The 27,878-nt window shown below is 46.1% G+C and overlaps 1 protein-coding gene across 3 annotated transcripts in view; it reads left to right on the top strand.

The window, feature by feature from the left end:
- The window catches only part of COP1 (COP1 E3 ubiquitin ligase), a 166,652-nt gene that overhangs the window by 111,734 nt on the left and 27,040 nt on the right, over positions 1-27,878 (top strand). For 2 of the 3 annotated variants that reach the window (XM_068141379.1, XM_068141376.1), the window contains exons 16-18: positions 4,173-4,290; positions 9,753-9,877; positions 11,125-11,285. In XM_068141379.1, the coding sequence (XP_067997480.1) occupies positions 4,173-4,290; positions 9,753-9,877; positions 11,125-11,285 (404 nt within the window). The remainder of the gene's footprint in view (positions 1-4,172; positions 4,291-9,752; positions 9,878-11,124; positions 11,286-27,878) is intronic. The other variant, XM_068141380.1, reaches the window with a different exon arrangement.

The following is a 27,878-nucleotide window of genomic DNA, read 5'->3' as shown; positions in this document are numbered from 1 at the left end:
TTAGCTTCATCCCCACCTGTGCAGCCAAGCAAATACTGAGGGTGGAGATGGAGAAGATGCCGATCACTTCTTGTCCATTACAAACGCATCCTTCCCTTCCTGCTGGCTGGAGTCGTATGAATTTATGAGCTGCTGAGCAATGAGGGATGCCTGCCTTTGCTGACATGGGTTATGTTTACTGAAGAGTGGTAAGATCTTTGGGAAGTGTGGAAAAGGCTGAATTCTTGATTAGTTGTCACTAGACAGCTCAAAGGTGAACACGGCGACGTCTTAAGGGAAGCAAGCAGTTCTTGAGCGCGCTGGAAAAGCACTATTTAAAAACTCAGCCTTGTGGTTGGAGACCTCTCAGCAGAGCTTAGCTGCCCTTTTTGCCTTCTGAGATCACTTTTATATATATATTAAAAAAATGAAATAGAGGCTGCCAGCATTTATTTGAATTCAGAAAGCACAGCAGCTACATTCTGTCGTGCTCAGCTTCTTCAGTGACACCAAAGTAGACAAGAATCTCTTCTGAGTGTTTAATTTGTTGTAATGTCTATACATGTTCTCTCCCATTATCTCTTCTATATTTCAATTAAGCCTTGAACACAGAAGTCATAGTAAAGCAGCAAGCTGGTGTTGCCCAAGGGTTAGGCATGAAGCTTTTAACTGTGGAAATGGCAGTTCCAGGTTGAAGTTGTTCTGAGTTTTCTGGTCAGGGTGGAAATTGTAAAGTTGAAAAGAAATTGCTGAACTATCATAAAATTGCTTTGATTGGAAAAGACCCCTAAGATCCTTGTGTCCAACCATCTACCCATCACCACTGGGCCCATTAAACCATATCCCAAAACTCTGTGTCCACACATTTCTTGGATACCTCCAAGAACAGTGACTCCACCATCTGCCCGTGCAGCCTGTTCTGATGCCTGACCATTCTTGCAAGAAAGAAATTTTTCCTAAATCCAACCTAAAGCTTCTCTGGCATGGTTTCAGGCTGCTTCCTCTCATTCTGTCAACCTGTTCCAATGCCTGACCAAATGCTCCTGTTCGAGCTGCAAAAGAAGCAGCAAATACCCCAGCATATTGTTGGTTAGTGGTGGTGTGCTCCGTGGTCTTCCAGGGATGCTGGATGAGCTTACAGGCTCTTGCAGACTTTGGGAGGTGTTTGATTCCCCTCAGTGCTCACTTTTTTTTTTCCTTACCTTCAGCTGTTTCTTAAGACTAAATTCCCTGAGCTTTCCAGAGCACCTTTCCCACCTTGCCTCAGACTTCCTGGCTTGCCCAAGGTGCTGCCCATGGCAGCCAATTTCAGCTCATCAAAGTCCACCAGGCAAGGCCACTGCTGAGGTGTCTGGGAGTTGTATTTTTCTCATTTAGCTTCATTTTGGGGCTTTCTCCTTCCTCAGCAGATGGCATTTTTATCATGTTTTCTGAAAGTCCATATGGCCTACAAGAGAGAGTATCTCTTTAATGGTAAAACATGACCACCTGTTCTGATGTTAATGACTGCAGTGAGCATTCCTCTTCATATATCTACTTAAAAATAGCTGCCTCCATTGAAATGATTTTTAAAAAGTCCAAACCAACACTCTGAATTGGGCACCAACAATTCAGCTGCTGAAATAATCAATTAATAATTAAGTGGCTAATTTTAGAAGCCCCTGGCCTTGCCCATTCCCTTGGACTCACTGTGATCAGAGCAGACAGTGATTGATTGCCCTGCCGACGCGGAGAGGCACACGCGGTGCCGGGGCCAGATGCCCGCAGGCTTAGAGCTGTTTGTTGCCATGTTCAGAAGGTGAATGCAACTTTGTGCCTCTGCTCTGCAAATGGACTTGGCTTTCCTGCTTAGGGCTCTTTCCTCTCTGCCTTGCTCCAGCTGGTCACACCTAGCCATCCACAGGTACCCCTTTCCCTGCCACCCTCTGAAAGGTAAAAGCTGGTGCTCACAAGGAGTCCTACTGATGGGCCAGCTGGAGAGGTGGTGGTTGAAAATGTAAGCAAAAATGGACTTGAAAGGCTTATCCACTAACTAGCTTCTAATAGAAAGCTCCTGCTAGAATCATTCTGCTCATTAAAAGGAAAATTGCCAGTTAACTGTTTCATAGCAACCACTGCAGGTCTGCTAGCCAGATGAGAAAATGTGGAGGGATTTTGGCTTGAGCTTTCAGAAAAGTGGAAGGAACCAGGGTACCCAAATCTTGTTAAAGGACTATCAACACTTCATTCCAACTTTCTTTGAAAATTAGCCCCTCTAATTGGGGGCTTCCCCCTTTGTAGAGAAGTGATCATTTCCCTGTACTTGGTGCTGATGAGGCCACACCTCAAATACTGGGTTCAGTTTTGGGGCCCTCGATACAAGAAGGACATTGAGGTCCTGGAGCGTGTCCAGAGAAGGGAAACAAAGCTGGTGAAGGGCCTAGAGAACAAGTCTTAGTAGAAGCAGCAGAGGGAAATGGGATTGCTTATCATGGAGAAAGGAGGCTGAGGGAAAACCTCATTGTTCTCTACATGTCCCTGAAAGGACCCCCCTGCCAGGTCAGTCTGTTCTCCTTAGTATCAGGTGATAGAGCAAGGGGGAATGGCCTGAAACTGTACCGGGCAGGTTTAGGTTGGATGTTAGGAAACTACTTCCTCCCTGAAAGAGTGGTCAGGCCTTGAAACAGACTGCCCAGGGAGGTGGTGGAGTCACCATTTCTGGAGGTGTTGAAGAAACATGTTAACATGGTGCTTTGGGATGTGGTTTAATGGCCATGGAGGTGTTAGGTTGCTGGTTGGACTTGATCTTAGAGATCTTTTCCAACCAAACCGGTTCTATGCTGTAAGTATTTGGAGGGGAAGGTAACTCCCTGATTGCCTCGTTTTACTGCAAGTGTCTTATGCAGCCCTCCCTTGTCCTTTCACAGCCACCAGTTAGCCCAATTAGAGTGAGGAGAAGCTCTCTGTGCTGGTCTGGTGGTGTTTGCTGTAGCCTGATCACTGTAAATCCAGTTATCTCTCCAGCCACATGGGATCTGGAGACAGCTGGGTGCTGTTTGTACGGCTGAGAGCCCTGCTTTGAAATGCTGTGCAAATACCAAAATAACTGCACAACTATTGCCATTTCAGTGAGTTTCCATCACAACTTTCTGATAAACTTCCGTTCCTGGGGTGTGATTTCCATGGGAAGGGGGTTCAGAGCATTTTTCAGCTGATGCCTAGGTATCACAAGTTGCTTGGTGAGAAAATGTCTAGCTCAGGTTTTTTGGATGTGTGTGTGTGGCCTTCCTTCCCTGTGCTTCCAGAATAGCAGGGGATAATTAAATGAAGTTCAACATTAAAGGCTGAAAGTTGGGAATGGAGAAACTTATTAACCTCGTTGAGCTGGAAAGAACACTGGGAGGGGGTGTTTGGGACTTGGGTCTCGTGGGGTTTTCTGTTCCTGGGTGGTTGTTTTTTTTCCCGTTTTCTTGGAGACTGACCTTTAGTTGTGCAGAAAATAAAACCTCTTCCTAGTTCTGCTGCTGTCCCTTTTATGTGGTTGTAGCACTGCGGCACATCTGTGAATTAAATCTTAAGAAGAACTGGGATTTAGCCGGTTCTCTCATTAGCAGAAATGCTAATTCTCTTGATTGGTAATAAAATCAAAGGAGAGAAGCAGAAGGGAGAGAAAAAAAACAACACACCAACCCCAAAGTATGGAGGTTACCCATTTAGAGTAAGCATGAGAAATTTAATCCCTATTTTTCACGGTCCAATTTAAGTAGCAAACAGACTGAGTTGTTAGCCTCTAGTTCTCCAACAGTGTTTCCAAGAGGGGACAGCTTGAGGAAGAAGGGGGTGCAGGGAATTGGAAATGGCAATTAAGAGAAGCTGGGAAGCGAGCCAGGAAGGCAGGCAGGAGTGATGAGAGTCCTTTTAGCTGCTGGCTTGCCCATGGGCCAGATGGGGTTTGCGAGAGGACACGTGTGCATGCACACACATGTGGGTGCACCTTTTGCCTCTTGGTGACTCTTCGGAAGGCTGCTTCCACCCTCCTGGACTGAATTTTTGGGGTGATTTGGAGAAGCCTGTTGAAAAGCTCCTCTTCTGTAGCGCAGACTGTTTATCCTAGATGAGGCTTGAAGTGGGATGTGGCAGCTGCAGGCAGGACTCTTATTGTGAGCATCCCTCCCAACTGATGAAACTCTGCCCCTCTGCTCTCTCCCCTCCAGATCACTGTGTTCACTACTACGATCTCCGCAACACTAAGCAGCCCATCATGGTGTTCAAAGGACATCGCAAGGCAGTCTCCTACGCAAAATTTGTGAGCGGGGAAGAAATTGTCTCTGCGTAAGTATTGCCTTTTATGTGGGCTAAAAACTCGGGGCCTGGCTTTCTGGAGCTCTTCAGGGCCATCGTGCAGGCTGACCTGTGTGGGTGGGTGCTCTCACTAGCTGCTGTGCTTTTGGGAATCAAGTTTCTGCTGCTTTTCTAAGACAAAAATAGACATTCATGCCTGGTGTCACTTGGCTCTGCTCTGTCTCATGGAGCTAAAATGCTTAAGAGGAAGAAGAAAAAGACAGCTAGATGCAGTTCTTGGCCACAAGACTTTGGGAAGCTGCAGGTGGCATCACAGAATCATAGAATTGATTGGAAAAGACCTCCAAGATCGAGTCCAACCATCAACCTAACGCTACCAGGTCCTGAAGAGCCACGCCCACACGTTTCTTGAACATTTCCAGGGGTGGTAGCTCCATGTTCCTGGGCAGCCTGTTCCAGTGCTTGATCACTCAGGAAAAGAAATTTTCCTAATAGCCAACCTAAACCTCCCCTGGCATAGTTTCAGGCCATTTGCTCTCATTCTGTCACCTGATGCTAGGGAGAACAGTCCAACTCCTACCTCACTCCAGTCTCCTTTCAGGGAGTTGTAGAGAGCAATGAGGTCTCCCCTCAGCCTCCTCTTCTCTGGGCTAAACACCACCAGTTCCCTCAGCTACTCCTCACTAGAGCTGTTTTCCTAGACCCTTCACCAGCTTTGTTTCCCATCTCTGTACACACACTAGCACCTCAACATCTTTCTTGGAGTGTGGGGCCCAAAACTGAACCTAGTATTTGAGGTGTGGCCTCACCACTGCTAAGTACAGGGCCATGATCCCTTCCCTACTCCTGCTGGCCATGCTTCCTGATCCAGGTCAGGGTGGTGTTGGCCTTCTTGGTCACCTGAACGCACACTATCTTATGTTCAGCCAGCTGTCAAACAGCACCTCCAGGTTACTTTTTGACAAGCAACTTTCCAGGCACTCTGCCCCAAGCCTGGAGCATTGCATGGGCTTGTTGTGACCCAAGTGCAGGACCCAGCATTGGTTTTGTTAAACCTCTTTCTCTCTGGATCCCTTTGTAGAGTCTTCCTACCCTCCAGCAGAGCAACACTCCCATGTCATCTGTGAACTTACTGAAGGTGCACTCAGTTCCCTCATCCAGATCACTGATGAAGATACTAAAGAGAACTGGCCCCCTAGGAAACACCACCAACAGGAGTTAACTCTGTTTGCCACCAGTCTTTGTGTCTCACCTTCAGCCAGTTCTTAACCCAGTGAAGTGTCCACCCATCCAAGCCACATGCAGCCACCTTCTCCAAGAGGATGCAGTGGGGAATGGTCATTGCCCTTCTTTTAGAAAGTGCTGTGTGTACTGAGAAAGTTCCTGAGGAGAGCTCTAGTGTGAAGAAGGCTGCTGGCAGAGCCCTGAGGGTAGCAGTCTGATGGGTGACAGAAGTGATCAAATGGTACTGCTGTGACTGAAGAAGAGGTTTAGCCACAGCCTGGAAGCAACTCCAGTATGACTGACTGCTCTGTTCTCTGGTAATTTAGTAATGTGGTCTGTGGGATAATACTAGGCGGGGTTGTGCTTTGTGGTCCTAATGACATGCAGCTTTTCAGCAGGGGTAGACCATAAGGTTATGCTATGGAGACCCTGAAGAACAATTTTCTACAGCTTCCGTTCAGCTACGTGGGCAGAGGTGTCTGTCCCAAGCCAGATGTGGCTGCCTCAGTTCTAGGGTGGTTTTCAGTTGTGTCAATGGGCATCTCTCTGAGATCACACAATGAACCACTCTTGCACAGTGTGGACAATGCAAACAGCTTTGAGGGGCTGTGAGGAAATATCAACACACTTGAGTTAAGGGCAGTAGGCATTATAGAATCATGGAATGGTTTGGGTTGGAAGAGGCCTTTAGAGGCCATCTAGTTCTAGCTCTGCCTTGCCATGGGCAGGGACACCTTCCGCTAGATCAGGTTTCTCAAAGCCCTGTTCAACCTGGCCTTGAACACTTGTTCAGATGGGGCATCCACAGCTTCTCCAGGCAACCTGTTTCCATGTCTCACCCCCTTTGCAGTAAATAGTTTCTTCCCTTTTGTGGTTTGAAACCACTATGCTTTGTCCTATCACTGGCCCCAATAAAGTCTCCCTAGAGCCTTCTCTTCTCCAGGCTGAACAACCCCAACTTTTTCAGCCTGGCCTCACAGTAGAGAGCTTCCAGCCTTCACATCATTGTTGTGGCCTCCCTCTGGCCCTGCTCTAACAGGTCCATGTCTCTCCTGTGCTCAGGACTCCAGAACTGGACCCAGAACTGCAGGTGGTGTCTTAGCAGAGCAGAGGGGCAGAATGGGGCTGCTGCCCATGCTTCTGGGGATGTAGGCCAGAACATGGTTCAGTCTGCACTGGGAGTATACATTTGTGGCTCATGTCCAGTTTTTCACCCACCAGCACCCCCCAGTCGTCTTCAGGGCTGCTCTCCATCCCTTCATCCCCCAGCCTATGTTGATAGTGGGGATTGCCCCAAACCAGGTGCAGGACTTTGCACTTAGTGGTAGACCTAGTACCAGAAAGTGTCTGCTGCCTTGTACTAAGCCACTGATTATCCAGGTTGATTCTGTCCCATTTGTTCACACAGCTGGCTCTAGAAGCCTGGAGCCAAAGCAGAGCATTTTAAGGTTTATTCAGGCAGCTAGTGAGTTACTCTGAGCTGAGTGATGGGAGATTCCCTCATGGCTTCTGGTGCTGTTTATATTTAATCATTTCCTCTCTTTTTACTTCCATTAACATTCTAACTCTATAAGGGTGCAAATTCATACCTAGAACACAGAAAATTATATTTACTGCTTTGAACCAAAGCTGGTTAAGAAGGAGGTGTTTTAATAGAAGCAAGAGGAGGCTGGGAGTGCTTTACAGTCATGAGTAAGTGGAGCATCATCTATGGGATATGGCCTTGTCCTGCTTGAGCCAGCCATCAGAGAAGGCTTATCTCACACTCCTGGGAGGAATATTGATAAAGCTATGAGACTTGGGCAGACAGCAAGAGGGTGAGGGGACCACCTGGAGGGTTCAGCTCTTTTTCTGCATGAACAGGAAGTAGCATCAGAGACTGCAGATTATTCTTCATGTCTTTCTCTTGCAAAGTGAAGAGAGGAGACAGCAGAAGTGATTTCTGAAAATCAACCCCCGATTTCCTTGTAAGAAGAGAGAAAGAAAGATGTATATTCAGGTTCTCTAGATTTCTAGCTAAAGCTGTTTTATAGATTGCATTGATTTACTTTGCCTGGTAGAGTAAGGTTTTGACCTCAAGAGTGTTCAGTATCTCGTGGTATTTAGCACAACACATTGATTGCAGTGATGATTTACAGTGAGACAGATGTAACAGAGCAGCACATCCATGATATTTGAGGGTTTTGGAGAGGGTGTGAAACCAGAGGAGTAATGTAACACCAGTGGGATCAATGGCCGCCTTCTCTCCTTGCAGTGAAGTGGTGGATATCTTCTTTCTTTTATGACGTGCTGGTCCTAAACAGTGCTAGAGCTTGATGGGGATTTGTTAACAGTAAAAGCATTGCTTTAGTAAGAGACTGTAAGTGGTTTTATTTTAATGAAAAGATTTAGAATGTGTGTTACTAAATAGAGAGGTTAAGTGCTTATAGATATGAGGTCATCTCAATGGGTTAGCTAATAGCAGATGCTGTCAGAGGAATCTGACAGCTTATAGACCAGGGATTAGTCTTTTGCTGCTGTACCCTGCCTTCAGAAAAGTTTGGTTTCCAGGCAATTCTGAAGCTTTTAACAGCAGTATTTTAAATACAGCTGCCCTAACAGCACAGAAGGCACCTCCATGTTCTTATGGGCCAAAAAACCAGTACTGTGCACCTTCTTGCCCTTATGAGCTGTGGTGGTAAGGACAAGGGAAGAGAGAGTGAGCAAGGATGCACATGGAACAAGCAGCAGAGAATTTAAGCACTCTTGGTTTAGCTCCCCCTCCCTAGTCAAGACCTGGGATGAGGAGTGTACTCCTGCTTAAGTCATAGTATTACAGATCAAGTTCCTACCTTTCTTCTGATCTGACCTCATACCATTATTACAAATGACTAACAAATCATGCTGCAGCTCCCTTATCACTCCTTTGTCATTCCAGCTGTCATTGAGGGCTGAGATAAGGTTTTTGCAGCATAGCACGAGGTGCATCTCTCCTCTTTTGTGCTATATTTTTAGGTATCTGACATTGGTGCAGGGCTGATGTCTTGCGTCGCTGGTAATGTTTGATGGCTGTTGGGTGTTTTTTGGGGATTTTTGGGTTTTCCTTTCAGCTCTAAATATTCAGAAAGCAGCAAGGCTGGGTGACACAACCTTGCTGCATGAGAGGAGCATTGCCTTCCTCCTTTCTCTCCCACCCAAGAGGCTGATGGCTCATGCTCCCAATCTCTTTCAAATTTAAGATCAGAACAGCATTACCCCTTTCCTCAAGGATGGCTTCATGGAGCTCTGATCCCACCACACTACCATTTATTCCCCTACTGTGGAGCATATCACCATAGCTCAGTGAGTGCCAGAGCCTGGTGACTGCTGGAGGATGACACCTCTGAAATGAGAAAGCCTTATGTCCCCTCAGGTTTTGGGGAAAGAAATCAATCCTGTAATCTTCCAGAAACCTGGAATCTTCTTATTTCAGTTGAGCTCTGCCAAGCAGAGGAGACTAACTCCATCTCCTTTCTTTTACCAAAGGGAAAAATGTTTGCTCACAGTAAACAGGAAAACATTTGGAAGGCAGGTGTGTTTGCATGGTGGGGGGAACAATGGAAACCATCCATTTGGATTTAATCTCCACAGAGTTTCTGTGGTTCCAATAGCAACATTAGCTCTGCTGCCAAGGTGAAAAAAAGTGGAAGTTTGAGGTCTGCATCCATGCAGTCTCGATTACACATGCAAAAACCACATCAATTTAATGCTAATAGCAGCTCTCAGCCCTCACAGGATTTTAGATGCTGCTGCTTGGGATTGGGCAGGAGGAAGAGAATGTGCTTTCAGGGCAGTTGAAGAGGGAGGAGGCAGCATCCTACCCGAGTCATGTAAAGGCATGAATGAGAGCTGCAGCCAGCACACAGAAGGGAACAGATTTTGCCCATGCTGTAGAGATTTAAAACCTAATTCAGTGAGTCTTGGATGTATGAGGATCTGGAGGAGGCAGCGTTGGCCCAAAAGCTGTACAGTTAGTTCAGTGAAGGAATTTGCAATTGATAGGAGAAAGGAAGACTAATACTTGAGGGAAGTTTTTATTCAAACATGTGATATGATTTGACAGGCTTCTACGATAGTGCAATACCTTTCTGAGCTCAAGCTGAGTTGCATATGATGGAAAGTGAGATAAATCTCCTGGAGTGCACCAAGGCTTCCCACGTTTACATTGCAAGTAGGGTGTAAAGGAACAGGACTGGAAGTGAGGAGTCCCTGCCATATGGCAGCAGGGTAACTTTAGGTGTTGTTTTCAGGTCAACAGACAGCCAGCTGAAGCTGTGGAATGTAGGGAAGCCTCACTGCTTGCGCTCCTTCAAGGGTCACATCAACGAGAAGAATTTTGTAGGGCTTGCGTCCAACGGAGACTACATCGCCTGTGGTGAGTAGAGCAGCCATCTGGACAAAGGCTGAGGGGACTTCTCTCCAAAGCACACCAGCAGTTGTGTGACAGAGCTGGATGGGTTTTTCAGTAGAGGATTATTCTGAGTTTCCACCCTCCTTCCCAGGGAATGGTGTAAGGTGCCCTGACCTAAGGGTGTCTGTAGTTGGTTTCCTTCTGTTTCACATAAGTTCTTTGTATATGATGAGTCAGACTTGCTGTCACCAGAAATGAGCTGCCAATGTAGCTTCCATGGATATGACACTGTGTGTCCCACATGCGGGTCACAGAATCAGACTGGTAGAGGTTGGAAGGGACCTTTGAGGACCATCTTGTCCAACCCTCCAGCTAAAGCAGGGCTGCCCAGGATTGCATCCAGGTGGGTTTGAAATCTCTCTGGAGAAGGAGACTCCACAACCTCTCTGGACAGCCTGCTCCAGGGCTCCAGCACCCACACAGCAAAGAAGCTTTTCCTGATGTTTAGGTAGAAAATGTTTAGGTCCTGTACTTGTCACTTAGTACAACATTCTGCATGGTGAACCAGTAACACCCTCCTTGTGAACATCTCCCTAAAGACTGAATCATCTTGAAGCAGTTAGCCCTCTGGCTATTTCTGTGCTTTTACTGCTTAAGCTGGCCTGTTGAACCTCTGTAAATCCACAGGTCTTGGTGGGAATGCAGTGACAAGCTGATAGCTGTGGGATGAGCAGGACAGCTGTGCCAGCACTGGAGGGAGGACCTTAGCTTGTGTGTTCTCTGATCTCTGTGCAGCTTGCAAGGCAGAAATTCGGATGGATTTCTAAATAAAGCCTGCACACTGTGTGCTCTCTCTTACTTAAACCTCCACAGACCAAACTGTCACACTTGATTATGGCAAGCAAACTGTGACAGTGCTACCTGCCTTAGTAACGCCAGGCAGGCTGGGTGCAGACGTGTTTCATCTGGTAGAGTAGACGCTGCGCTCAAAATTCTCTCCCCTAAGGAAGTTCTGGGGGATGGTTGGGATCCTCTGTGTTTTGAGAAGTGCACTGCATACTGTGGTTGTCTTCTAATAAAACCTGCTGCTGATATTAAGCATTGTGAAAGTTTGCTGTAGAGCACTCCCAGTTGCCAGGGCACCATGAGTGTGATGATAACTACAAGGAGGAAATGTCTGATCTTGTCATGAACAATGAAAGAGCTCATAAGTATTACTTCTGTTCCTGCTACTGGAACCTAATCTTGTATATTTATTTTTTAATTTCTAGGAAGTGAAAACAATTCCCTTTACCTATACTATAAGGGCCTCTCAAAGACACTGCTGACGTTCAAGTTTGATACAGTCAAAAGTGTCCTGGACAAGGACCGGAAAGAAGATGACACAAATGAGTTTGTGAGTGCTGTATGCTGGAGGGCACTACCAGATGGGGTAAGCTTTCTGCTCAGGCACCCAGCTGGGTGCAAAAGGAGTGCTTCCTGCTTCCTCATGAAGCAGCATTGCTGAGGGTTTGACTGCACTTGGCATTTTCCTCCTGATGGGTATTGCAGATCAGCATAAGAACGTTAAGATCTGCAGTGTAGCTGGAGCACTGTGGGATGCTGGCAGAGAAGGGACTGCTGTGCTCTTAACTCTTCTAACTGGGTGTTTGAATTTCTTTCTTTGGCATCAGAAATCCCCGAAGTAGCAATATATTTATGGCCCTTAATGGATTTTGTGGGTGCATTAGCAGGTTTTTTTTCCATTGCTCTACTCAAGGCACCTGCAGATACTCAGTGTGGAGCCTTATCTCAATGTCCCTCTGTCTGCATGGGCTTGCTCATTGAAATACATCCCCTGTGTTTAGATGAGTGAGTATGTAAAAGAGGCAAGCCCAGGTTGCAGTCACCTCAGTGACTGTTCCAGTGGCACTTAATTCATGCACGTAACGTGTGTACTAATGCTGCAGGCAGACCTGACAGAGCTTTTGAGAGCAGCCTTTCAGCATAAGGCTGCTCTGGAGAACAAAAAATGCTGCTTTTGAATTCAGAATGCTCTTGAAAACCTTGCATTAAGGAAAAAAAGAAAACCAAAACTTGAGCAAGTAATTCTTGTATGTACAAGAGTTTGCAAATCAGATACTTAATGGGTTTTTTGGGAGGGGGAGGAAAGGAGCTCCTCTTAAGTACAGTATTCTAAGAAGCTGAAGTGGAACATTGCCTAATTGATGTCCTGAGATGCTACATTGACAAAGATAGTGTTTTGGAAGGGTAATGGTTACCAATCTGTTTGTGGATGAAGAAGCTGCCCCCACAACTGTGATTCAGTTGTCACTGGCATAAACTCAATGCAGATACATGCTTCTAAATGAAAACAAAAATAAACCTGGGTGCCTGAAGCTGCACTTGGGATTTAAAAGTCAAATTGTGGTTGGGGTGGGCATGAGACTTATTGGTGTAGAGTTGTCAACATTCTCTGGCAGAGGATTGAGGTGGATTTGATAAATGCAGGTGTCATGTCCCAGATGAAGAGTGGCTGTTGGAAGCTGTATAATTTGTGTTTCTGCTGGGTAAAAATGTGCTGTGGGAACCTGTGTGTCCATAAATGCCCTTCCCTGAACTCTCTTCACTGCAGTGTTCCTGTGTTGGGTTGTCTTGCCCACTGACCTCCTGGGCAACTTTTCAATGGGCAAAAGACCAACAGTGATGCCTTGTCCTTGGTGTTACTTCTGTTGCTGTCTGCTCCTTATCAGCCTTTTTTCTGATTAATGTGTTTACTCTGATAGACCTTCTGCTTAAGTGACTGAGAAACTTTTGAGCAGTCATCAAGGGCTGTCAAGCAATTCTCATAACCAGTATGAAAAATCTCATGCAAAGATGTAGTAGTTAAATCAAGATCGCACCAAATAACGTTCAGGTTCCCCTCCATTAAGCAGCATTTGGAATCCATCACTATTCTGATCTTTTTTTTTTTTTTTCCCCATCATTCTTGTATTTTTCTCTGGGCTGCTTCTAAATCAGCCTGTTCCTTCCATGGCAGCCACAGTACCTGGCTTCTCTTTGTAAAGAAAGCAGCAGAAGGGTGCCTGTGATCTGACAGCCGCTGGCTGAGTTGTTTCCTTCTGTGCATTACCTCTGCCCATGGTGTGTGCCATCCTGCTTTACATACCCAGCTAGGAGTCTCGCTTGCTTTTGCCAAGAGGCCTTAATGCTTCTTCCTACCATACCTCCAGTCCCCCTGAGATGTGAAGTGCTCTTCCTTGATGCAGCCACACGTGTCTCTTCCCTCTTGTACCAGGGCTGCAGTCCTCGCTGACCTAATTGAGGCTTCATTCATGTTCATAGGAAGTGAAATTACTGCACAGGTCATTTGTGTCCACAAAGTCTTGCTCAAATGATGGAACTGTTCTATTCTCTAATTTGGTGATGTTTCTCCAGTTTGGCTTGAGATTTTTCTTCAATGTGCTTCACACACAAGCTTCCCCAGAAGCTGGTATGGGTTTTAATGATGCTGAGAGCTAGAGACAGCCTTTGCATCATAGTGCTGTCAGCATCTGTGGGACTTGGGGAACCCATAGCCTAGTTCTGCCCTAATTGCAGGCTTTGATCCTGAGTGAGTCATTCTGCCTTAGTTTCCTCATTATGAGAGTTGCTGCACCTACCTTTTGCCCCAGGTGCTGATCATGCCTGCTCTGCTAAAGGTGCCTGCGTTGAAGCAGCTCCAGCTGTGGAACCCGTGGGCTGGGAAACCTGCCCCAGAGCTACAGAGAGCATGGTAAATAACTACAATCCATGCCTTGCTGGGCTGGGTCACAGCCATCTCACTTGTCTCCATGCCAGGGTCACTGGGCAGGAGCTTTGGTTTGCTATCAGAGTGTTTCTGAGCAGGGAGGTGTGAGCACAGTGTGCCAGCCTTTCCCCAAGGCTCCCCTGTGGAGCAGTCTCTCCTCTGTTTCCCCATGGTGTTGCTCTCAAGGATTGTTCTTTAATTAACCTTTCAAGATGAGATGAGTAAGTTTCAGATCTGTCAGTTATCTTGGGAAGCATGAGCACATGCACTTCTTCACTTCATGCACTTAAGTGCAAAATCTCGGCTCCTAATTAAAACTTAACTAAAACTTTCAGATGAAATGTCATTGATTCTTTTGTAAATCTATTTTTATGTAATTCAAGCTTTTACTTCCTCCTGAGCCGAAGTCAAGCTGTGCCAGCAGCCCTTGCCAGAATCTTTTCTGTTTCCCCCCCACACCCTGTGTTGGTTTTCCTTCACCAGATGCAAGGGGTTTGCTGGAAACAGTTGACACCTTTCTAACCGTAGAGGTCCAACCAGTGCCGTCTTTCCACCTGTCTCAAAGTCATAATGAGAGAGAGAGAAATTTTCTCATAAGTGCTTACTAGCATTTTGCATCAGGCTTACTCACTTTTCAGCTCTTGGGTAGTGTTTAGAAAGAATCACTAGCTTGTAGTGGAATAGTTTTGTTAGAATCCTTTGGGGGGGGAAAAAAACAAACCAACATGTAAGCAAAAACCACTCTCAGCAGGTACATTAGGAAGCAAATCTCTGCTCTGCTTCTTTCAGTGCTGTCTCTTGGACAGAGGCTGCCCAGGCGTGTGGCTGAGGCCCCATTCAAGATCAGAGTCAGTGTGGCCCTGGGCAACCTGATCTAGTTGGAGGTGTTACTGCTGACTTCAGGGGGGTTGAGCAAGATGATCTTTGTGGGTCCCTTCCAACACAGTGCAATCTGCAAACAGACTGATTAATATGTTTTCATATGTGGAAAACCAATTCTCATTTTACTCTGAAAAAAAAATAAAAATTAAATTCTCAGTATTTAGAAGTAGAAAAGGCTTCAGGATGCTTCTGGCCTAGGTGATAAACATGAGTTAAACAGGCTTTTCAGAATTTGGACTTGAAGCTTGTGGAGGGCAGATTTAGACTGGATGTTAGAAATAAATTCTTCAGATGGTGAGACCCTGGAACAGGTTGCCCAGGGAGGTTGTGGATGCTCCCTCCCTGCAGACATTCAAAGCCAGGCTGACTGAGGCCTGGAGCAACTTGATCTAATGGAAGGTGTTGCTGCTTTGGTAGGGGGGTTGGACTCAATGCATTATCTCCAGAGGTCTCCTCCAATCCATGATATTCTATGATGCTATGATTAGCATGTGAGCAGGGGATGTCCTTGCATAGAGAAAGACAATTATAGTAGTGGTAGTAGTTCAGTGCAGCTAGTTGAGTAGACATTTTATCTGCCTTGGGAGGGTTGCTCCAGTTATGTCTAGGTCTATGGATAGCAGCTGGAAGAGATTGGTTTGCACTGTGTTTTCCCTTATGTGTCCTACATGATGTTTTCCTGTTCCCTAAAGGGAACACCTTTCATTTGGACCTGCTTTGCCACATTGCAGAGTTTGAGATGTGATAAGTAATTGCATCTCAAGTAGCCCCTTTCACAGTCACAGTTAACATGTCTTAGAAGCTGTCAAAAGAGAAACCAAGGCTGAACCTTCTCCCCGGACAGCAAAAAGGTATTACTGCTGAACACAGAAGCAATTTGATTATGTAGATTAAGCATGGCTCAATCTATCATAATCACTGTAAAGAAGCCATTTAATTTTGTACCTGTGTGTGCATGAGTATTCGTTACTGCTGAGAAGCAGGTTAGCCAGGGAAAGGCTCCTCAAGCAGCACTGCTGTGGCTGTGGTATTGCTGTGGAGATGGAGATAAGAGCAGGAGAATGCCAGGCGAATCAGATGAGGTTAAGCTCTGTGTACATGCAAATTTTTTGTGTCTTTGAGGGGCAAAGAAGAGAAATCCATTGAGAGCAGCATTGCAGGTTTTAACCAAGTCATCTTGTCATGGTGGTATGTGCTGGATGAAGGCAGATGTCTCCTGGCTCTCAGAACAGCAGAGCTAGGAAGACATCTCCTTTGCTTGGTGGGGGAGAGCAGAACCCACATATGTGTTTTCTCACTTTGTTGTAGCTCTTCAAGTCATTTTAATTTAAGAGGAATCTCAAAACAACCGTCTAGCCATGAGAGACAGAAGCAGGCTCTGGGATTCAGGCTCCAGGTTGTGTTTAAGCACTGTCATATGATGGGACTGTCTTCATAATTAGTCTTGTATCTCTAACCTTCTCTTTATCAACCTAAGAGGATGGAAATGCTCCTTCCAAATCAGTTTTTTTTGGTGCAGCTCTTCAGAGAATGAGCTTTTCTGCCGTTTATTTGTCCTTTCCCTGAGCATTCAGCTTCATTTCTTAATGATGTCTGGCTTGAGTTCTTTAAATAGAAACCTCTAATTGCACCACAGTTAGCTGGTCACTTAATAGGGCTGTAATCTTATTTGATGAAAAGTAGCCATCCTTCCTTTTCCAGAAGCCTAAGAAATGGTACACAGGGTGGTACACAGGAGCTAGTCAGGGACTTCAGTAATTTACAGCCAGCAAATTGGCTTCTTTCACTGGAATTAATTTAGCCAATACAAATTATTTTGGGAAGTGATTCATTGCCATTTTAAAGCACTAATTAATTTGCATGACTTATGAACATTAAAAATGAAACCTCCTTTGTCATTCCCAGATAACCAAATGCTTAGTCAGTGTCATTCTTGAGTAACTCATATCAGCGGTAACTACATCTCTTATAACTTGAAGTATGAATTCCAGTGGGGTTTGTAGGGGGAGAGAAGTGTAAGAGAAGCTGAGGGAGCTGGGCTTGTTCAGCCTGGAGATGACTCCAGAGGGACTTCGTAGCTCCTTCCCAGTACCTGAAGGGAGCCTATGGGAAAGCTGGAGAAGGACTTTTCATATGGGTGTCTATCAGTAGAACCAAGGGGTAATGTTTTTTAGCTGAGGGAGAGTGGGTTTAGGGTGGATCTTAAGAAGAAGTTCTTCAGTACAAGGGTTGTGAAACTATGGAACATGTTGCCTGGAGTGGTTGTGGATGCTCCCTCCCTGGAGGTGTTCAAGGCCTGTTTGAATGTGGACTTGAGAAACCTGGTCTAGTTGAGAGATATCCCTGCCCATGGCAAGGAGGTTGGAGTAGATGATCCCTAAGGTCCCTTCCAACCTAAGCCATTGTTATTATTTTTTCTGTTCTGCTTTGCTGCTGAACTGTTAGTCTCAGAATCAGTGAGAATTTGGACATCCAGCTTCAATTTGAGGTGGTTTTATTTTTGCAGCCTCCTCAACTAGTTTCTCAGCTGTTGGTTAAGGTATTTCCCAGGTAGTAATCTAAAGCCTGAGAGCTAAATACCTGCCTGGAATGACCAGAGCCAAGCTGTTCTCTGCCTGCCTCTGATAGCAGCTGTGGCACGGGGAGCAGAATGAGTAGCTCCAAGCACAGTGTTTCCAGGGAGGATGCCTGCTGTTTCCTGAGTCATCCTCTGCTAGAGCAGGGCTGGCCCATAGTGCTCCTGTGCAACATCTCCCAAACTGGTATTTATAGAATCACAGAATGACATCAGTTGGAAAAGACCTTTAAGATCATCCAGTCCAGCCATTCTGTAACTCTACCAAAACTGACGCTAAACTATGTCCCTCAGCACCACATCTCTGCCTTTTATGAAACACCTCCAGGGATGGGGATTCAACCACCTCCCTGGGCAGCCTGTTTCAGTGTTTGAGAAACCTTTCCAGGAAGAATTCTCTTCTAATGCCCAATATAAGCATTCCTTGTACAACTTGAGGCCCTTTCCTCTTGCCCTATCGCTTGATACTAGGGAGAAGAGACCAACACCCAAGTGGCTCCAACCTCCTTTCAGGGAGGTATAGAGACCTGGAAGGTGTCCACACAGCCTTCTTTTCTCCAGACTAAACAGCCCCAGTTCCTTCAGTCACTTCTCAGAAGACCTTTTCTCCAGACCCCTCACCAGCTTGACTGCTGTTCACTGCATCCTCTCCAGCACCTCATTGTTATTCTTAGAGTGAGGGGCCCTAAACTGAACCCATTACTCTAGGTGTGGCCTCTCCAGTGCTGAGTACCCCTGTGCTCAGAGTATAGGGGGGGTACACGACAATCATTTCCCTGTTCCTGCTGGTGACACTGTTGCTGATCTAGGCCAGGATGCTGTTTGCCGCCTTGTCTTCCTCAGTGCATGGTGGCTCATGTTCAGCTGACTGTCAGTCAACACCCCCAGGTCTTGCTCTAGCAGCTTTCCAGACACTCTGCCCCAAGCCTGGACCATTGCGTGGGGTGGTCGTGACGCAAGTGCAAGACCTGGTACTTGGCCTTGTTGAACCTCTTTGCATTGGCTTTGGGCCATCTGTCCAGATCCCTCTGGAGATTCTTCTTATCCTCAAGCAGATCAACACTTCCTTTCCAGTGTACTGTCATCTGCAAAATTCCTGAAGGTGCCTTCAATCCTTTCATCCAGATCATTGATAAAGGTATTAATCAGAACTGGCCCTAGTACTGAGCCCTGGGAAACACCATTTGTAACTGGCTGCCAGCTGGGGTTAACTCCATTCACCACAACTCTCTGGGCCTGGCCAGTAAGCCAATTTTTACCCAGAGAAGCATCCACCCATCCAAGCCATGTGCAGCCAGTTTCTCCAGGAGGTTGCTGTAGGATTCTTGGCAGGTTATTCTCTGGTGCAGCACCATGCCACTGTTTCATCCTGAGAACACAACAGTCTTGGTTCTCTCTCTCCCGTGACTGAAATACACGGTGGTTTATGAACAATCAAGTTCTGACAAAAAAAAGCCAGATGTGACTTTGATGGGATTTATTCTATGGGCTGCTCTCCCCCTGCTGAAAAACTTCAAAGATTTTCTTCCCTCCTGTGGAAGCTAAGCCAATGCAGCATGTGTGCTGTGGAGCTCACACCTGTCAGTCTGATGGCTTCCCACTCCTCTTTGACATGCCCTCTGCTCTCTGGCCTTTGGCAATGCTTTAAACAAGGAGTTTTCTATGACTCTTTTTATGCTGCTTTGCACTTTCCTCAGGTAGTAAATGTATTTTATTTCTCTTCCATCTTTCTTTTTTTCATGTCTGTCACTCCCTTACCCATTTGAAAACCTCAAATCTTTGTTGAAAACAAGTGGAACCCAGGCTATCAAAAGCCACATCATACATCATGCATGCTTGATTCCCCTTTTTTCCCCCCCTCAAAATCTTAGCCATATTACTTATGCATACCAGCACACACTGGATAGATTGTTTTATATGCTGCTTGAAAACTATTTTCATATGCAGAATAATTTCTACCTTGCAGGGAAGAGATGTCACAAGTTCAGTGTGTGTGCTCCTTTGTGCTGAACATGCTCACAGACTTTCACACCCGTATCTTTTTTACATGCTCATTTTGGGCCCTTTTTTAATTTTTCATGGCTGAGGAGAATTAATTTAAAGAATACTCAAATGGTTAACAATATTTTGCTCCTTGGAGTCCAACTGCAGATTACTTTGTAGGAGAAAAAAAAATACCATTCCCTATTATTAACAGTTCATGCAATATATTGAAATCTCAGTGTGTTGACAGTTGAGTCCATGTGAAAGACCATCGTGATAATGTGATTATGCAAATGACAGGCTCTGGGAGAAAGTGTTTCATTTTGAGTCTTCTCTAGAAGAATATTGGTAAATGTTCTTGCCTTACTGCCATCTCCCTGGTTGCAGCACACCCTCTGAGCTTCACCCTAGTGGGGGCAAGTCACTTGCTGGATGCCACAGGCAGTGAATTGTAGAGTGGTAGGAGTTGGAAGGGACCTCTGGAGATCAAGTCCAGCCCTCCTTGACAAAGCAGGAACACTTAGAGCAGATCACACAGAATTTTTTCCATATCTTTTAAGTTTCCATAGAAGGAGACTCCACAATCTCTCTGGGCAGCTCCGTCCAGTGCTCCATCACCCTTGCAGTCAAGTTTTTCCTCATATTGATATGGAATAGCCTGTGTTCCAGTTTGCACCTCTTGACCCTTGTCCTATCACAGGACACCACTGAAAAGAGACTGGTCCCTTCAGTCTTTCCTTTTCCAGACTGAACAGTCCCAGTTCTCTCAGCCTTTCCTCATCAGACAGATGTTCCAGTCCCTTAACCATCCTCATAGCTCCTGTCCTTTTTGAGCTGAGGAGCCCAGAACTGGACACAATACTCCAGATGTGGTTTCACCAGGGCAGAGTAGAGAGGGAGGAGAACCTCCTTTTACCTGCTGGCCACACTCAATGCACCCCAGGATACCATTGGTCTCTTGGCCACAAGGGCACATTGCTGTCCTATGGATGACTTACTGAGCACCAGAACTTCCAAGGTCCTCTTTCGTAGAGCTGCTTTCCAGCAGGTCAGCCCCTAATCTGTGTGTGGTATTGTTCCTCCTCAGTTGCAGGACTCTAGATGCCCCCATGCTGAGCCTCCTTAGGTTCCCCTTTGTCCAGTCCTCCAGCCTGTCAGATCTCACTGAATGGCTGCACAGTTTTCCAGTCTATCAGCCATTCTTCCCAGTCAAGCATGGGCAGGGGAGAAGGGAGCCAGGCAATTTCCGACCTCATCATTTGGGTAGGAAAGGGTTATTGCACCACTTTACTTTGCTGTTTCAGGGCTCCAGGTGGCATGGCAGCAGGTAGCTGGTTCCTCAGCACCTCTGTTAACTCCTGCTTCTCTAGAGGCAGAGCAGCTGGCCCTGCTACCACTGTGAACAGAGGGGGTGAGCCTGTGAGAGGACGAATCTGTCGCTTTTGTTCGGCTCTGGAAGTTCAGCTCCCCTGTGGTACTGCAGCACTCTGTTATCATTCCAGCTTCTATTTTAAGAATAGCTTCTCCAAGAAATGTAGGCAGCTCGGGTCTTTCTTCTTTGTTGGTTTTAAGTTTACATTTGCAAACTCAATTTCTCTCTCCTTCTGCAAGGTGAGGCATAGATGATTGTATTTTATTTTTTTCCCCCTGCATAATCGCAGAAAATTGCCACGGGGTTGATGGCTTTTTTGAAGTGGAGGCAGATCAAAGTCACCCATGTTGCTTGAATGAAGGCAGCATTTACTCCCTCAGACTTTTACAGCTGATATTTACTTACCAATGTCTCTCTTCTGGTGCCAAGAGAAGTAGACAATGTACTGTAGGTAGGACTGCAGCCCTCCTTATTCAACTCATCTCTTTCCTAGAGCAAGTGAATGACATCGTGGTCGAAATCACTCTGAGTGCTGTTGACATTAGAGTTCCAGCAGCTGATCCCGATGGTGCAGCTGTAGAGATAATGGATTGCAGTTGATTGCTGGTGCAAGCAGAGGTCTGAGCATGCTCTTGTTGTTTCCTGGGCTTTAAAAAATAAGAGAATCCCAACGCAATCACAAATTATATTGCTGTGATACATACTGAGAACTGGGGAGGCAACGAAGCCTCTCTGCAGCTGTCATTAGGCTTGTAAGTGGATGTTTCTCTCCTGTTGGGACTCAGCTGCTTTAGTAACCATCAATTCTTTATTCAATATGAATTTTATAACAGATGAACCCAAGTCAGGGATTCACCTGGAACCTGGACTTCATTCCTGACTCCATCCCTAGCTCCCTCCTGAGCCATAGCGTTACAAGGTTCAAGCTGAAGTGCGCAGTAGGTGTTGTGTATAAGCTAAGTCCCAACATCACAACAAAATGGGAAATTATTTGTATTAGGGTGATACTCAGGGTCACCCTTACATTGTGTGTTGGAGTAGAGAGAGGAAAAAGAGCAGATTCATATTCAGAGAGCATTTGCTTTTGAATTAAATATTGGACCAAGTTTTCCCTTCCCACCTGACCTCTGCAGTGCTACTGTTGGGCCCCTTGCTCTGCACTCCAGTATGTGTCCTGGTGGGTTTTAGGAATGCTGATGAAATAATTGATTCACCTGGTGAAAGGGTTGGGGTCATTGTTTTGTGATATTTTTTTTCAGATGGTGCCTGGAAACCTTATTTTGAACGTTAAACTTCTCTCTCCCCATGCTTGTTCTTAGTGGTGTAGCTTTGGCTTGTGAGAATCAGGCTGGTGGATGTTCTCACCCTCTTCCCCTGGAACTCTTAGCCTTTGGGCTGGAAGGCTCACCCTCAGTATTTGCTGGGGTTTTATGATGTATATTATGTACAGTGTCCTCGCGCAGAGCTCTGTGAGAACAGTCAGTCAATGTAGGAGCCAGGCAAGTTCTGCAGGTACTGAGCCAGCATCTATTGCCTAATCTCAGGCTCCAACTAAAGTTTGTCTCCTCTGAGTCAGAGCACCTCCTGTACGAGCAGCCTTTGCTATCATTTCCACTGTCAGGTTCTGCTAGTACTGTTTTTTTTTTTAAGTGCCATCTCTCTGTTGAAGTCTCTGGTTGGCACAAAGTGCCAGTGAGATGCAGTCTGAATGCTCAGAGCTAATCTCACTAAGTGTCTTCTTATGAAGCAGATGACAGGAGTCATTTCAGATAGGAGCTGCAGGGATAAAGCTGAGCTTCTCAATACTTTGCTAAAGGAGGACTCAGGTTTCAGACCAGCAAGAGCAAAGTGAGAGAGTGAGGTAGGCTTTGAAAAGCCATTGGCATTGGGCTATCTACTGCCTTTGAAGCTGGTTTCATTGCAGCAGCAGAATTCCCATACTGAGGGCGTTTGAAACCATCCCCACTGGTGGTCTGCTGTGGCTGCTGTTTGAAGGTGGGTTTATAACCTCACTCCCTCTAACAACTGACACTGCTTCAGTTACAGACCAACCAACCTCACATTGTTTTCTTTTTTTCCACTCTGTTCTTCAGCACATCTCCTGATAGCAAGTCTAACTGGGCCACCACCATTCGGTAGTCGCAGCTCATGAGCAGCATCAACCTTTCACTCTGGTGCTCCCAATTAAGCAATTTTAATGGTGGGATTTGATGTTTTACAGAGTCTAAATGAGGTGGAAAAAATATGAACTGATTTTTTCTTTTTCCCTTCCCAGTGTAAGATTTTGATCAGATAATTTAACCTCTGGGTGAAATGGAAGTAGAGGCATTTATGCACAGGTGGTTTTATCTGCAAAAGCTTTACTTTGTGTAGGGCTCTGCATTAATCTATTACTGCTTGGCTTGGGGCAACTGCTCTGAAGGTTTTCATGTGCTTTCTGCCCTGCTGTCAGTAGTAGCAAAACCCCACTGTGTTTTGAAACCTAGTAACTTGTGACCGGCTTAATGCCAGTTGTGTTGCATGTTAGTAAAGCAAGAATTAAGGCTTTTCACAGGATCCCAGCATGCTGGGGGTTAGAAAGGAGCTCTGGAGATCATCTAGTCCAACTAGTCCCTGCTACAGCAGAGTCACCCAAATCATTTTGCCCAGGATCACAGTGTCCAGATGGGTTTGGAATCTCTCCAGAGCAGGAGACTCCACAGCCGCTCCTGGTAGCCTGCTCTGGGGCTTCAGCACCCTTACAGCAAAGAGTTTTCTCCTCATGTTTAGGTAGAACCTCCTGTGTTCCAATTTGTGCCCATTGCCCCTTGTCCTGTCATTGGGAACCACTGACAAGACTCTGTGACTTGAGCACTGAGAAGATCCCCTCTCAGGCTGCCCTTCTCCAGGCTAACTAAACAGCCCCAGGTTTCTCAGCCTTTTTTCCTCACAAAGATGCTCCAGGCCCCACAGCAAAGAATTTTCTTCCCCTGTTCAGATAGATCCTCCTGGGTTCCAGTTTGCCCCTTGTCCTGTGGCTGGCACCGCTAAAAATAGTCTGGCCCCATCCTTTTGACATCTGCCCTGTAGCTATTGATCAGTCTTTTCTTCTCCTGGCTAAACAGCCCTACATCAGCCTTTTCTTGTCAGTCTCCTGATCATCTTTGTAGCCTCCATCAGAGTCTCTCCAGTAGTTCCTTTTCTCTTCAACTGGGGAGCCCAGAACGAGACACAACACTCCAGATGTGTCCTCACTAGGGCAGAACAGGAGAATCTCCCTCCACAATCTGCTGGCCAAACTTTTCTGAATGCAGCCCAGGAGACTATTTGCCTTCTTGGCCATGAGGGCCCATTGGTGGCTTATTGCTCACCGGCAATCCCAGGTCCTCCTTCGCAGAGCAGGTCAACTAATTTTGTGACACTCTTCTGTACAAACAACTGCTCAGACTGTTTTGGTGGTGCTCTGCTCATCTAATTGTAGCTAATGGTGGATGAGCCAGCGATGTGCACTGAATGAAATCCGTTGCTCCTTTGAAAGCCGTCGCGTGTCTGAATTGAAACTACCTGCATATGTAATTAGGCTAGGTAATTATTTTATATAGGATACACACAGAATTATAATAATCAGCTCTTCCTAAGAAAGAGGAAAGCCAGGATGGCAGGAAGATACGGTTAGTAATTTAATGAGTAGCTTTTTAGACAGAGGTGATACTGTTAGATTGAAGGGTGTGCAGCTGAATGGAGTTGCACAAGGTGTTTGGCATTCTGAAGATGATTGTCTCTTATTTTTGTATATCAGAATTGCTTCCAAAACTCTCCAGCTTTAGCCACTAGATAAGAGAAGACAGCTGTTTGGTGCAATACGGGATATTCTAGTTTGACTTCAGTATGTCTGAAACAAACATTAGGTTAAGCAGAGGGCTATAGCCTGGGCAGCCTGGGGAGCTGGGAGATGAGCCAGTGTGGTGTTTCCCATTTATTTCTAATAACCAGAGATACTGGAGGGGAGATAAGCACCATTACATATACTGGGAAGAAAGATTGGGTTCAGATTCATTAAATAAACCCCAAAAAGTTACTGTTATCTGTAACCTGCAGAGCACATAAATTAACTGCAGAAGGGGAAGGAGAATTGCTGAATCCCAGCATGGTAGGGGTTGGGAAGGACCTCTGGAGATCTTCAAGTCCAACCTCAAGACAGGGTCACCCAGAGCAGGGTGCCCAGGATCACAATGTCCAGGTGGGTTTGGAATCTCTCCAGTGAAGGAGACTCCCCAGTCTCTCTAGGCAGCCTGTTTCAGGGCTTCAGCACCCTCACAGGAAAGATTTTTCCTTATGTTTCAGTGGAATCTCCTGGGTTCCAGTTTGTGTCTGTTCCCCTTGTCCTATTGCTGGTACCACTAAAAAGAATCTGGCTCCATGCTCTTGCCACCTGATGTTTTAGTCGTTGATCATATCCCCTCCTAGGCTGCTCTTCTCCAAGCTAAACAGCCCTACGTGTCTCAGCATGTCCTCATCAGAGAGCTGCTCCACTCCCTTCAGCATCTCTGTAGCTTCTCCAGTAGTTTGTCTCTCATAGTGATCCCAAAGCTGAACACAATATTCCAGATGTGACCCTACTGGGGCAGAGATGATGTAGAGGAGAACTTTCTTTTACTACCTGCTGGCTGTACTCTTTCAAAGTATCCCAGGATCCCGTTGGCCTTCTTGGCCACAAGAGCATATTGCTGGCTCATGGTGAACTTGTTGACCACCAGAGAAGCTGTGTTTCTCCTTCCTTCCTGATGCTGGCAGAGACTCAGCATCACCAGCCAAGTGTCCTGGTGCAAATCAGGCATACATTAATTTATTTTCTTCCTGGTTTCTGTGCTAGTTAGGTCATTGCCCTTTTTCTTCAAGAGAGACCTTCTACAGGGCAGGCTGCTCTGGCCAAGTTTCTTCTGACCATCAAACAACCTCAAGGCAGTGTGGTTTGGGGATTATGTGCTTGAGAAACACCTTGAGTTGCTTAGAGTGGACTATTGTTGATCAAAAAGGGAGGTTAATGGTGTTTCTGTGTGTGCCTTGCTTCACAACTCGCAGGTTAATTCCAGCACTTCGCAAGGTAAGTTTGGGCCAGCCGGAAAGAAAGAAAAGTTGAGAAAAGGACCTGGAAGTGAAACACAAGTGTCCTTATTTAGTACAAAAGGATCCTTCTCCCTGTTGGCTTTCTGGTTTTATTAGGTTCACACTTGGCTTGACAATACAAAAGAAGAAACCTAAATTGTTGGGAAATGTGTGAAAGTCTGAAGTAAACCAGGAGCTAGCAGCTTGTGAAACTTTTCTTCTGGTGTTACTGCGGGCCGCAGCCTGTGCTGGGAGCATGGAGTTTGCCTTGTTTTGCAACTTGAGAAAATATATATATATCTTGCCAAAAGTAAGCAAAGATCCACACTATGTGAAGTCACTCTGCTGCTGCTCAGGTGTTTGTGTAAGAAAAACACTGCTGTAGAGACTGCTTTTGGATAAATGTTTGGCTGGAGGTACGGTTATAGGGTGAAGGGATCCAGTTTGGGTATGTTTCTCAGCATAATCTTGCAGGCAAGTTCAGACCCTCTCCATGTCTCTTGGCCACCTTCTGCACCCATCTCTCCTCTTCCCATTGTAATGTTCCTTGGTTTTTCCCTGAGGGCAGAGCTCTGAGCCAGGAAGTGGATGCAAAGTCTCCTCTTTGTAAGCTGGAACAAGTCCAGAGAAGGGCAACAAAGTTGGTGAGGGGCTTGGAACACAAGCCCTATGAGAGACTGAGGGAGCTGGGGCTGCTTAGCCTGGAGAGGAGGAGACTCAGGGGTGACCTTATTGCTCTCTACAACTACCTGAAGGGGGGTTGTAAACAGGCAGAGGTTGGTCTCTTCTCCCAGGCAGCCAGCACCAGCACAAGAGGACACAGTCTCAGGCTGCGCCAGGGGAAGTTCAGGCTGGAGGTCAGGAGGAAGTGTTACACAGAGAGAGTGATTGCCCATTGGAATGGACTGCCCAGGGAGGTGGTGGAGTCACCATCACTGGAGGTGTTCAGGAGGAGACTTGACAGGGTGCTTGGTTGCATGGGTTAGTTGATTAGGTGGTGTTGGATGATAGGTTGGACGCGATGATCTTGAAGGTCTCTTCCAACCTCATTTATTCTATTCTACCACAATCACGACATCTTTGTTGCTATCCCCATTCTGGAGTGCAGCTATGAAAACTCATTTTCGTACAGATTTTGGAAGTCTCCTTTGTTTTCCTTTGTGAGCACATATGAGGCGAGTTTATGGTGCAGACAAGTGTATCCTCAGCCTGGCTGGGGCTTCTGTATTAATTTTGGCTAACATTTGAATGCGGAGTTGGAGCCCAGCTCACCACAAATCAGAGCTAATGAAGTAATGAATGTGACGCACGCCAAACCCCATCAGCTCTGTCTCTCCTTATCCAGACAAGAGCATACTGTGTACGTGCCATGTGTGGGGCTCTTTTTTTAGAGGCCATTTCTCTAGACTATAATTTATTTCTTCCTTGGAAGCTATGGATTAGAGCAATAGATGACGGCGAACTCTTGACAGGAGCTTTTGTGCCGCAGCAGTACACATGAGTTTGCTGTGACAAGAAATAAGTCATGTGTAGTCCTGACAGAGGACAGTTATTTTTGTTTTCCTATATCCACTGCTTTTATGTCTTGTATTTCTCACCATCTCTGCTCTGAAACATTTGAGGCATTGTCAGGACAAGAGAAAAGCAGGAGGCTGAGGGAACTGGGGCTGCTTAGCCTGGAGAAGAGGAGACTCAGGGGTGACCTTATTGCTGTCTACAACTTCCTGAAGGGGGGTTGTAGACAGGCAGAGGTTGGTCTCTTCTCCCAGGCAGCCAGCACCAGAACAAGAGGACACAGTCTCAGGCTGCGCCAGGGGAGGTTCAGGCTGGAGGTCAGGAGGAAGTTTTACACAGAGAGAGTGATTGCCCACTGGAATGGGCTGCCCAGGGTGGTGGTGGAATCACCATCACTGGAGGTGTTCAGGAGGAGACTTGACAGGGTGCTCGGTTGCATGGTTTAGTTGATTAGGTGGTGTTGGATGATAGGTTGGACGCGATGATCTTTGAGGTCTCTTCCAACCTGGTTTATTCTGTTCTATCTGCCACACTCTCCAGCTTTGGCTCTGCAGTGTCTGGTGGGGAGCAAGTCAACAGCAGCATCCCTTCAGAAAGGATCTCTAAAATCAAGGCAGGATGAAGCAGATTAGGTAAAACAGTTAAATGCCAAAAGTGTTTGTTTGTCTTCCCTCACCCTCTGTAAGCAGAGCTCAGGTTTCTATTCTAATATTTATGTAGCCAGAGGGTATTATAAAATCAGAGGTACTGTGTCACAACACGAGGGATTTTGTTCACTGCTATAATCTCAGTAGGAAAATAACATGATTTTTTTTTTTTCTTTAAGTACTTGCACCTTTTAAAC

Source organism: Melanerpes formicivorus, unplaced genomic scaffold (genome assembly GCF_026170545.1).
Source record: "Melanerpes formicivorus ecotype bairdi unplaced genomic scaffold, bMelFor1.0.p_v2 SCAF_7, whole genome shotgun sequence".
Taxonomy (NCBI): Eukaryota; Metazoa; Chordata; class Aves; order Piciformes; family Picidae; genus Melanerpes; species Melanerpes formicivorus.
Note: the sequence above shows the minus strand (reverse complement) of the source record. Positions and strands in the feature narration are given on the sequence as shown.